The sequence below is a fragment of the Manacus candei genome, unplaced genomic scaffold, assembly GCF_025592945.1.
Source record: "Manacus candei isolate 608988 ecotype Guabito, Panama unplaced genomic scaffold, ASM2559294v1 h1tg000005l, whole genome shotgun sequence".
NCBI lineage: Eukaryota > Metazoa > Chordata > Aves > Passeriformes > Pipridae > Manacus > Manacus candei.
The window spans coordinates 6,074,167-6,085,440 of NW_026138053.1; the positions used below are offsets into that span (position 1 = coordinate 6,074,167).

The 11,274-nt window shown below is 44.0% G+C and overlaps 1 protein-coding gene across 1 annotated transcript; it reads left to right on the forward strand.

Moving 5' to 3' along the window:
- Positions 1 to 1,046: 1,046 nt before the first annotated feature.
- DMRTB1 (DMRT like family B with proline rich C-terminal 1) lies at positions 1,047 to 7,406 on the forward strand. The gene is made up of 4 exons (XM_051801634.1): positions 1,047 to 1,685; positions 3,306 to 3,535; positions 4,246 to 4,390; positions 6,667 to 7,406. The coding sequence occupies exons 1-4, from the start codon at positions 1,055 to 1,057 to the stop codon at positions 6,771 to 6,773; spliced, it is 1,113 nt and encodes a 370-aa protein (XP_051657594.1). The 5' UTR covers positions 1,047 to 1,054; the 3' UTR covers positions 6,774 to 7,406.
- Positions 7,407 to 11,274: the final 3,868 nt, after the last annotated feature.

Here is an 11,274-nt window from a genome sequence, read left to right on the forward strand (position 1 = left end):
TGTCTGCCGGTATTGCACTTACAAAAACATCTCCCCGGGAGGCAAAATCCTACTGGAAACCTGAAGGGTTTAGGTGCAAAGTCCTACTGGGTCTTTTGCAAAGTGAGAAGTCTGAGCTTTGGTGCCTTGCAAGGGCACAGGGGCTTGGCTGCTCTCTGCAAACGAAACTGTTGCCAACCCAGACTGTTGCCAAATCTGTAAAGGGCCTGCTATTGCAGGGGCCTTATGCCCCAAGGTGTCGAAGGGTGCACCCAGCTCTTGCAGGATTATTTGCTCCAAGGGAAGGACTTCTGCTGGACTTCGAAACACGCTCCTTTGCATGTTAGAATTGTTTCAGAGCAAGCAGATGTTACGTGGTTCTCTTGAAACTTAGTAGAAAGCTTCACAACTGCTTGGTGGTTAATTGTTGTGGTGCTCTTTTTAAGGTAGAAGCAGCTAGGATTTTAAAACACAGCTATTGTATAGGCGAGAAAAATCAGCAGTGTTTACATTGCAAAGTGAGACGTTTTCTCCTGAAATGGGTTACTGTGTAAACCATGGGTTTGCAGCTACCAGCAGGAACAAATAACAAGTGCTTTCTAAGCAATACTAGAACTGGAGCATTCCTGTATTTCTAATTGTAAGACTGCCTTTGTTTCCAGAGAATAAGGAATTCTGAGAAAAGGAGACGGGTCTTTCGAATGACATATGCTTTCCACCTTCATGTTAGTACCTCCTTTTGAAAAACAGAATGATGAAAGTGGTTCTTTTCTGCTGAGGCAGCCACTCCTCCTGATCAAGAGAAGCACGCTGCAAATTGGAAACAAAACGGGATTGAAAACCTGTGCACATTAAAAGTGAACGCATGAGGGGTATGAAAGTGGCTGCAGATTGTTAAAGTGCCAAAAGTGAAAACTATCTCTCAGGGCAATAAGGGACACTGCATTTCTCTCCCTGCTCACCCAAAACTCCCCCTCCCTGCATGCACCAGCACAGGACATGTGCACCAGCACAGGACATGTACACCAGCACAGGACATGTGCACCAGCACAGGACATGTACTCAAATGTGCCGCATGCCCCCCGCTCCTGCAGGCTCGGCCCCCCAAGCTGAGCTTTGGTGCCAGGCTGCACCAATGGGCCTCAGGGGGACCCCAGGGGAGCCCTGCCTGGCCGAGGGACGGGAGGCCGGGGGGCCAAGGGCGTTCACCACCCGCTGCCCCACGGGCCCGGGTTGCTACATGTGGGGGCAGCACCCCTATAAGAGCCCTGCGGCCCTGCCCCCGGCCCGAGGGCGGGAGAATTGGCAGTGCTGGGCCATGGAGGCTGCCGAGGCCACGGCGAAGGCGGCCCTGCGAGCACCCAAATGCTCCCGCTGCCGCAACCACGGCTTCGTGGTGCCGGTGAAGGGCCACGCCGGGCACTGCCGCTGGAAGCTGTGCCTGTGCGACAAGTGCTCGCTCATCACCGAGCGGCAGAAGATCATGGCAGCGCAGAAGGCGCTCAGGCAGCAGGAGCCCGACCCGCCGGCCCGGGCGGGCGCGGACCCCGCTCCCTCGGGCGAGGCTGCGGCGGCGGCGGCGGCGGGCGAGGACGGTGCCCCCGAGCCCTGCGGCCTCGAGGGGAAGAAGGGCGCCCAGCCCGACGGCGGCAGCTGCAAAGGCGCGGTGTCCTGGGGGCCACCGCCGCCTCCCTTCAGGGACATCGGTAAGGACCTGGCCCCAGAGCCGCTTCTCCTGTCCAGCAGCATCCTGTGTGTTCATCCTCCTCTTTCCCTTTATCAAACCCTGCCGCTTGTGCAGTTCGCACCTGCTGGTTCCTCAGGCTCTGCCCCCCCCCGCGAGAGCCATTCCTGCTGTCTGTCCCGCTTTCCTTCCTCAGCGTGCCCAGCCCGCATGTCGAATGCCCGGCCCGCGCTGACGTTCCCTTCGCAGCGCGGGGCAGGAGCAGCGTGCTCGGCCTCGCCGCTCCTTGCGAGGCTGAACCCTGAGCAAGTAGCTTTTCTCTTTGAGAGGGAAGTTAGTGTAGGAGGGCGAACAAACTGGGATCTGCTTTGCACATTTCTCCCAGTGCTGGTTCACTGTTTCTAAATTCGCAGGCACAAGCCTCCAGCAGCAAAAAACTCAGCGATGGCAGGTAAATGGGGAAGGTACTGCTGCAGTGTCTGAAGCAAGCATTTTATGATAGCCCTGTAAAATAAAGAGACCTTTTGGCCTTAATTCCTGTAGGAAAACCTAAACTTGGCTGGCATGACTTGGTGTAAAAGTGCCTTTAGTATTTTAGAGGAGGGCCTAGATTTTGCAGGTGGAGCAGTTGTGTGGTCTGTCACCTCTTAAATTGCTTCCTTTAATAGAGTCTTTCATGTGACTTACTATTTATTATAGTAATTGCATTCTATTACTATTTAATAATTTTACAGAAATCGTTGTTGACTGCAATAGTCATTAGTCTGAGCTCCAGAGAGCTAGCAGACTGCAAGACAAAATGTTGTTCTGAGAAGCCCAGAGGAAAGACTTGTTTCAGACGTCTCTAATCTCCACAGATTACTGTCAATAACTTCCTTTTTTTAGTTTTGTTTCCAAAGAAAATTATGTTTATGGATGATGCCAGCTGTACAGTTGCCTGTCAGTCCTTCCCTTAATAACATTTTTAACAGCCTGACCAACTTCAGAAAAGGTTAGGCACAAATAATGTAATTGTACTATTCCAGAAGTCATCCTACTCTGATGTAAATTCTTCACCTTCTCCACAAACAGGAGGATGGGCAGACAAGAGAGACCCTTTTCATATTCAAATAACCACTCTCTTTTTTTTAAGACTTCAGAGAGGTCAGTAAGATTGAAGATGCAAGATAAAAACTGAAATAACTGCTTTCTGCATCTGAAGTTGCCTATGTGTGACCCTAAAACTGAGCCCGTCTGTAAATTAACTTAAGAAGTGACAGATAGGACTCTATTATTAGAACTCTAAAGTTAGAGGTCGTGTTATTTCTGTGCAATTTTGTTTTAAGTACTGCTAGAGTTAAAAGTCCTAAGGTAGGTTGTTTGGCTGTTGCTGATGTTCTGAAAGAGATTTACAGCTGAGGACAAGCTTCACAGTGCCCAAGGCAGAAAAGAACTAGGCAAAATAACTGCGTTACAAGTGTCATCTGCTGTACCTTTCCTTAGTTCCAAAAAAATCACAAAATAAATTCACGAGGAGCTAAGCAGGAAACCAAAGGACCAGATTCTCCTGTCTGAGAGTGGAATTTGTCCCTGCGGCTACTTTTACAGAACTCCACAGAATTACATGGGTATTTTTATTTGTTCTTTTCTCACTGTTTCCTAGTTCACCGGGCTTTTCCTCCAGAATACACTGTCAACCCAGAATACCTGGAGAGAGAGGCCTCGAAAGTGTACCCTGGGTGTTCTGGGGTGTATCCTTATCACCCATTTCCCATGGGATTTGCCATCAGTGAGTCAAGCAGTGGGGAAGCACCACCTCCAGGGATACCACTTCAGAGAGGTTTCCGACACATTCCTAGCAACTATGGGCCAGGGAATGCAGCTTCTGTATCAGTAAGTAGCTGGCTTTTAATTATCTCTGTTAATACTGCTGCCTTTACTTTTAGCTGCCTTTCTGTTGAAGTACCCATGAAAAGTCATCAAGTTTATCAGTTACTTCACAGCATTTTGATATATTACGTTGAAGAAAACAACAGCAAAGGGTGATGTCAATGGTCTGACCTGAACCCACAACAGCAAACCCATACACTTCCAAGTGGGCAGAATTTGTGAGGCGTTTTGGGGCATTTATATCCTGCTAAATTCTGCAGCAGCCTTTTGGAATGATGGCAGTTGGACACTTGCACCTGGTCATGTTGTGCCAGTGTAGATGGCACAGATATGCATTGGGAGATTTCTCTTTTTCCATGCAGGACAAATCTAATGGGTAGGAAAAGCATCAGGGCTTGGCCAGGGTACCACAACCACAGAGAAGGAGCATGGCTGCTCCTGGTTTAAACCAGCTGCTCCAATGAGATCCAGAACAGGTGATGAGCACTTAGGCCAGTTTTGCTGAAACATGGTGTGAGAAGCTGCTGCTTCCCAGTTCCAGCATGTTACACTGTGCACAGGCTTTGCACCTGTCAATACGTGCGTGGACGTGGCACCATATGGATAAAAAAATGTAATACACATAAAAATTGAAACATATTTGTTTGATACTGGAGATGTATCCTGGAGAGAGTCTTTAGATGGAAGATGATTTGCTTCATGTGTTTCCACAGGTTCCAGATGGAGGTGGAGATTTCCATCAAGGATACTACACTCCTCTGCCGCCGTTCATCCCACCAAGTTTTCTGACAGGGATTCATTACATTCCAACTGCTGTTTCACTGAACATCTTGGCTGAAACATCCAAGGAAGCACATGGTAAGGAAGTATGAGATGGGTCCTGGGAGATCCACCATTAACCTGGTTTCAGTATCTAACCACAGAGATGGAAACCCCAAGAGACCCTGATCCCAGCTAGTTGTGAGGGGTTCCCAGAGTCCTGAGCTGGAGCCAGGACTGAAGTCCTGAAGTCCTGGGACAGATTGCCAGCTGGCACAGCTCTGGGAGGGGCTGACCTAAGGGAAGCAGCCTGGCATGCTTGGGCTTTCTATCTGATAAGCATGTCAGTCTCAGGCAGACATTGAAGGCCGCAGGAGTCAGAGCTATTCAGAAAATGATCTGCTGATGTTCTCAAAATGAAAATATTTTCTACATAGCTAGTTTGCAGGGCATATTTTAGAAATTATTTGAGTCTGTTGCAATTTAGATAAGTTGTTAAAAAATAATGTGGACTAACCCTTATCATGAATAATATGAAATTTCTTGCTCATCTGAAAATCCTACTTTTTAATTGCTGCAAAAGAAAGATTTAATCTTCAAAATCTTGAGTTGATTCTCTCAAGAATTTTAATTTCTGGCATAGATTAAGTCTTTGTGCCCCTCTACTTTGTGTCTGTTTCATATATTGTGCCTACATGTGGACATATTTGTGATTATATTCACAAGTTTTTCATTTGGCTGCAGCAAGCTGTGACCACAAGAGGGTAGAGCTGCTCAGAGAATTAGCACTAGTACTGGATGAGCAAATATCCAGTTTTATTTTAAATTTATTTTTTATGGGTTTTTTTAATTTAAATTTTTGAAAATACAGATAAATAAATACAACTTTATTTCTCTCCTGAGATAGAGGGGAAGAGAGGAAAACAAGCGCTAGCACATAAACCAGAAAGTGTATGTAGGGATTAATGGGTTTTGTGATTGGAGATCTGGGGAATGCTGCAGTGGCAGAGAATGTGTAGGGAGCTGCAGCTTTTCTGTTGGACTTAATGGGAATGGGAAGGAACTGGGAGTAGCACACAAACATGGCAGACATGGAGTGAAGTCATAGTATTGCGTGAGGGGAACAAGAGATCCAGCCCTGTACTGGTAGAGTGAAATTGTGCTGGCCAAAAATGATGAAAACAGGATAGAGACACCAAGAGAGCAGCCTCCCCTTGAGAGCAAAATGCCATCTAATGACCTCAGCCCAGGCACAAAGCCATAGGAAACAATGCATCATGGACTGTGCTGCTCAGAGAACAATTCAATTTTCTTAGTACTATGGAGAAAGTAGAAATTAATTCTACTGCATTGCATTTGTGCTCCAGGGTATGTAGGAATTTGCAGTTGTAACCCAGTGAGGGGGATAATTCTGCATGAGGTCATACAAAACAGCCTGGCAGCAGAAAATGCAGATGCAGAGAGAAGAGTGAAACTAATAAATCCTTTGATTCTGGAATTCAAGATGCTTGAAAAAAGAGAAAAGTTGTAACATGTAGTGCATAGGGATGTGTTAGGATTGCATAATGTCTTTTTTCTCCCAAAACCAAACTGACTCCAACCTGCAGTTAGACTTGGGAATATCCTTCCCCCGGAGACCTCAGAACTGAGGTGAAATGGGCTTCCTGGTAAAACTGTTGCAGGAAAATGGATATAAAAACTCTAGCAGGGGACAAATGGTGAGGAAAGGTATTTGTGATCTCTGCCCCAAAGGAAATCTGAGATGAAGACAAATAAACCCAAGTCCTACGTGAGAAAGGTGTTCTTAGACTAGTATGTGTTACCAGAAAGATTTGAGTCAGTGTGAGGCCAGTTTGGTTTACAGTGGTGATGTGAAGTATAGGCCATGTTGTTACTTAATTTCATGCAGTATGAACTAGTAGTGTTATGGAGATTTGACAAATTAAACACAAGGTATGTCCAGTAGAACAGACAGTACAGCTTTTGAGGGTAGACTCTGCTTGCAGATTGTTGCCTTTCTAAAAGAGCAAGCCACAGAAAAAAAACAAACCACCTTGCCTGTGAGGAAATGAGGGAGCTTTTCATGCAAATTGGCAAGGAAATACTTCATAAAATGAAAATCCCTTGTTGGATTTGAAGAAGGGTTTATTAATTGGTCGGTCCAGGTCCTTGAGAATTCACAGGAGTGTTAAAAAGGCATGGCATAGGTTCACTGTGGGTATGTGGGTAAAAGCATCTACCTCATACTTCCATTCCAGTGCAGCTTCAAATGTGGAAATGTGATTGGTACCAGGTATAAAGAGAACTGAAACACAGGGTTTGGGGGTTTGGCTTGTCTGTGTTTAACTCTGACATTTTTCTGTTCTTCATTTTAGCTACTGAAGTTGACAATGAGGATTCAAGGGTGGTTCATGAACCTGGACAACCACCTTCTTCCCCAGAAGAAACAAGCAGAGACCAACTTGTACACTCTAAACAGTAAATGGGCTGGAGAAGAGCTGAGAGCAGGCAGCACTATTTTCCTTTCTGAGGAGAGTGTTAGTTAATGAGGGTTGAGTGACACTTAGTCACCGAGCAGCTGAACACAACACTAGATGCTAGAAGGGGCTTAGTCCCCTGCCTCTCTTTATGATCATGTTAGAGCTACCAGGCTCACAGCTCTGCCTCCCGAGCACTGTAAAGCCCATGTTCCTAGAATAGGTTTTCCAGTGGAAGCAGCAAATGATTATGACTCTGAATTTGTTCCTTTGCTGAGGTTACATGGCTCTCTGACCTTGGAGTGAGGTCTCTGAGCTGTGTGCATTCTGCAGCATTTTCATGTTCATGACAGTAGTCAAAAAGGTGTTGTTTGTATCTCTTTGCTTTAAAGGAAATCTGGTTATGAATGTTATGGAAGAGTTAAGTGATGTGGAGCCTGAGGACTGAGGGAAAGAGGAATGGAAGACAGCCTGCCTTGCTGATGAACTTGGCTGCTTAAGAAGATGGTTGACTGGATTCAGCAGGGTAAGGGAACAGTAGGTGCTGGTCCAGAAAGGCATGGCAAGAATGTGTGGAAAGGCCTGGTGCCCCCACACTGTTTTATGGGTGAACTGCCTTTAAGGTGTTCAGGCTCTTGTCACACAGGCTTCACATCTGACATTTTGAATGTCCTTGATGATTTATACATGATTTCAATGTTGTTGAACTTGTGACAGCTGAAACTAAGCAGTGCTGTTTGTTCCTGAAGGGCTCCTGTAGACAGCTTTATCCATGTGGATTGGGAGAGCACTGTGGTGTATCAAAGGTGTGGAGAGATTGCCCAGGAAACTGGGACAGAACACCATTTAGAATAATAATTACTCAAATCCATACATACTATGATTTTCAGCGATGACCTTTAATTAAAAATGAATTAATTAAACATTCCTCTGCTGTTTTGCCTAGAGGAGTTGGTTTTGTACTAAGTGCATCAGTTGTTAATGTTTGAATAATTAGGGTGGGACTTTTGTATAATTAAAATGATACATTAAATTGTTGTTACAGTTTGATGTGTGTGTGCATGTATTTTTTTCTAGTCAAATGTCAGATGTTGCCCTGAACAGCTCTGTGTAAAAAACTTGTCTGGAGAGAGATTTAGGCCTCAGTATTTTTCTTCTATAATGTCTGTCTGCTGCTGTAGAGGTGAGCACAGTAAAATAAACAGACTTTTCTGCTACTTGTATTAATAATCCCTTGCTCAATGCAAGAAGTAAAGAAACTATACTAAGCTGAACATTTATCTTTTTGTTTAATGTAGTAGATGATCTGCTGGAATGCTTTGCAGCACACAGCGTTTTGGGGCTGAAGTGAAAGTGGCAAATTTAGAACTGCCCAGAGGAAAACCAGAAAAATGAATATACCCATAGCAAAGAATCTGATGTACAGCTTGTTATGTAGTAGATTTACAACAGGATCTTTGCTCCCAGCAGTGTCCCAAACCTGCTCTTAAAACTGCTGTCTGCTTGGGAAAATCTGGATACTTTTCAAAATAAAATAATCTGCAAATAGAAATACCAGCAGCGCCCACAAAGCAGGTTCCTCTGCAGATGGTTTGTTTTTTATAATATAATGATTTAAGAAAATAATAATGTACAGTATGATTAGTTGAACAGTCTCCTTCCCAGATATTTTTCTAAAGTCATATTCACTGTTGTATTACTCCTTAAATCTCAAAGCAAGGTGGAGTCCAGCCCATTCCACTGATTGTTGCACAGTGATTGTAGATACACTGCATAGACAGCACTGTTTGCTCTCTGTTTTACTGGGCCAGTGACTGCTTCCAGATTGCCAACCCAAACTCCTTATTTTCCTTTTTCTCCATCTTTCTGAACTGTTGGGGATGAACCAGAAGGCTCTACTTTGCCTGTTGGAAGGATGGGATGGCACTCCAGGAGGGTCTCTCTCACTGCACTGCTGCAGAATGAGTGGGAATCTCCAGAGGGATGTAGCAAGTTTAAGGAAGAGCCAGTGAAACTGGCAACTAAACTGAACAAGGAGGTGGAAGAGTTGATTGCCAGGGGAGTCTAAAAACAGAGTCTTCAGTTTGGGGAGGAGAAAGTTGAGGGGGGATATGACTTGGTTTTAGAACATCATGTTGGCTGTGGCAAAGTAGCTGTAAAACCAGTGCCAAACCTTGGTACTTCCCTCCACCTGAAGGACGAGGGGAAGCAGGAGCAGGGGGGAAGGATGTCTGAGCAGCCTGGTTGTCTTCTGCAGGGAAAGGATGGACTTCTAGCCCAGACTAAAGTCTTAACAGTCACAGCTGGTTTTCCTACAGCATTGAAGTGAGGCCAATCCTGTTTAATATGCATAGTCATATCATCAGTCAAATTTTGGTGTAATTTCAGACTTCCACATTTTAGGAAATTAGTCCCTGAGTTCTTGCACCTATCCCTGCATGGGAAAGTAAAGGATTTGGTAAGAGAATTAAAGTGGGTAACTCTGCAGCTGACAGGATGAATTATCTTATGTGGATTATTCAAGGTTTCATTCTTCCATTTTGTGCTCAGCTTGTCCTTTTTAACCAAGGAAAAAGTGTTCCTTGACAACTGGTATTGTCATACTGTGCATTTAAGGACTTCAAAGTGAATAATTTTAATTCCAAACTTAGTGCCAACCAGTGTTTCCAATAATTAAACTCTCTGATCTCTTCTGACTCCATTTATTTAAATAAATGACTTAAGGATAATGAAATCAATTTGGATTGAAATGGAATGATTTGGATTAGTCAAGTCACTCAGAGGTTGTTCCAGCCTAAATCATACCAGAATTTTATTGTTTTTTGTTAAGGCTGAAGCCACATAGTCTTTGGTCAAATTAATAAAACTTGGGAAGGAAAAGGAAAGGATGCCTGCTTCTGAAATCTTTCTGCATGCAAGCTGCTACTGGTTGCAGTAGGAAATCTACATATAGCACTTGTCACCGTTATAATTTTCAGATTTCTGAGGACTCACTCCCTTGCTGCACAGATCAGAACTTCTGTAGATGCGAGTCCTAACACCTGACACTTCTGGCAATCCTCTGTCCTCACTGCGGGTCCCTGGGTCATCACAGAGCCACAAGCTCTTGTTTGTTCCCTGAAGGGGAAAACCTGGAATTAGGAGCCAGTTCCTTAATGTCTACTCACACCACTCATTTCATTACTTCAGTGGAATTACTTGTGAGGGTGCAGAGTGGACAGTGTTAGTTAAGTATACAAGTTTTCATCCGAATTTATACAGAGGTGTCTGTGACACTGTCCAAAACCTTATTGTGGATTTGCATTTTCTGTAGGAGCTTTGGAAAAAGGAAAACAAACCCAGGAGATTCTAGAAGGATCATGTAATATGTCCTTTTTGCAAACATATGTAGGATTCATCTGTCATTCCCCTGCAGCAGACTGCTCTATGTTAACACTTGTGGTATCGGCTTCTACATCTGGACTGAAGCAGGTTTTCATATGACAGTAATTATAATACTCTTTCTAGGGTTTTTTTTTCTTATTGGAATTAGATGCACCCGGTTGGAAACCTCTGAATCCACAGCAAGACTATAGCTGCTTTTTCCACATTAATGAGTAATTAATTTTGAACAGCAATCCAAAGAAATATTTAATTGCTTACCAATAAAGTCAGCTTGCTGCAAAGAAAAATTTCCCTCCCCTTAAAAAAATAGTTTTTATGACAGAAGAATTCTTTATGATGTGAAACATACCTATTTTGGAACAGTGAAAACTTCAATTAAATCATTCTTTTGGGCAAGTGGGTCTGGTTTTCCCATCTTTTGCCTAATATTTTACTACTGCAACATTAGCATTAGTCACAGAGTTATGTCTCTGCTTAGCTTGCCAGAACATAAGGGTGAAATTCAAATGCAAAGAAAGACTTTGTGGAAACTATTCCTGAAATCAGAGAGGGACTGCATGTTTTATTGTAGCCCAGGCCACTGAGAGAGCTCCAGATGCCACACAGATGCCCAGGCAGTGATGTGTCCATACACACACCTTTGAGTTTTACTTTCCTGTATCCTTATAGGTACAACGAGTAGGCTTGGCTTGGACATTTCTGAAAGAGCCCTCACCCAAACCAGAAGACTTACTTTGGCTTTGGTATTACTTTTTTTTACAGTGGGTAACATTTTTCTCTTGTTTCTTCTTGCTGACCTTTCCCACTGGCTGTTGGATTGTCCTCAGCCAGGCAACCTTAGTGGCAAACTTGCTCCTTATTCCATGGGGTGATCCCCTATGCATCTATTTGTGATCTCATGCTGTTTTCGCTTTATTTTATGCAACCACCTTTAGTGGCAGTGTTTCTGGTTTTATTTACTAATTACTGTCAGGGTTTTATAGTCTTACTGGTACAATCTACTCGAAAGTGCCCATAAGCTACAGCAAATACAAAACATTTCTTTTTACAAAACATTTTTTTTTTCACAAAATGTGGTTTAAATAACAGTCATAGGCATAGTTCCCTGGGAGAACCTTCCAA

What these genes read in the sequence shown, in the direction of transcription:
- DMRTB1 (XM_051801634.1), top strand. Translation starts at nt 1,055, where the DNA reads ATGCCCCCCGCTCCTGCAGGCTCGGCCCCCCAAGCTGAGCTTTGGTGC. An exon ending in GCCTCCCTTCAGGGACATCG is followed by an intron (nt 1,686 to 3,305) that starts GTAAGGACCTGG and finishes ACTGTTTCCTAG; the next exon opens with TTCACCGGGCTTTTCCTCCA. An exon ending in AACATCCAAGGAAGCACATG is followed by an intron (nt 4,391 to 6,666) that starts GTAAGGAAGTAT and finishes TCTTCATTTTAG; the next exon opens with CTACTGAAGTTGACAATGAG.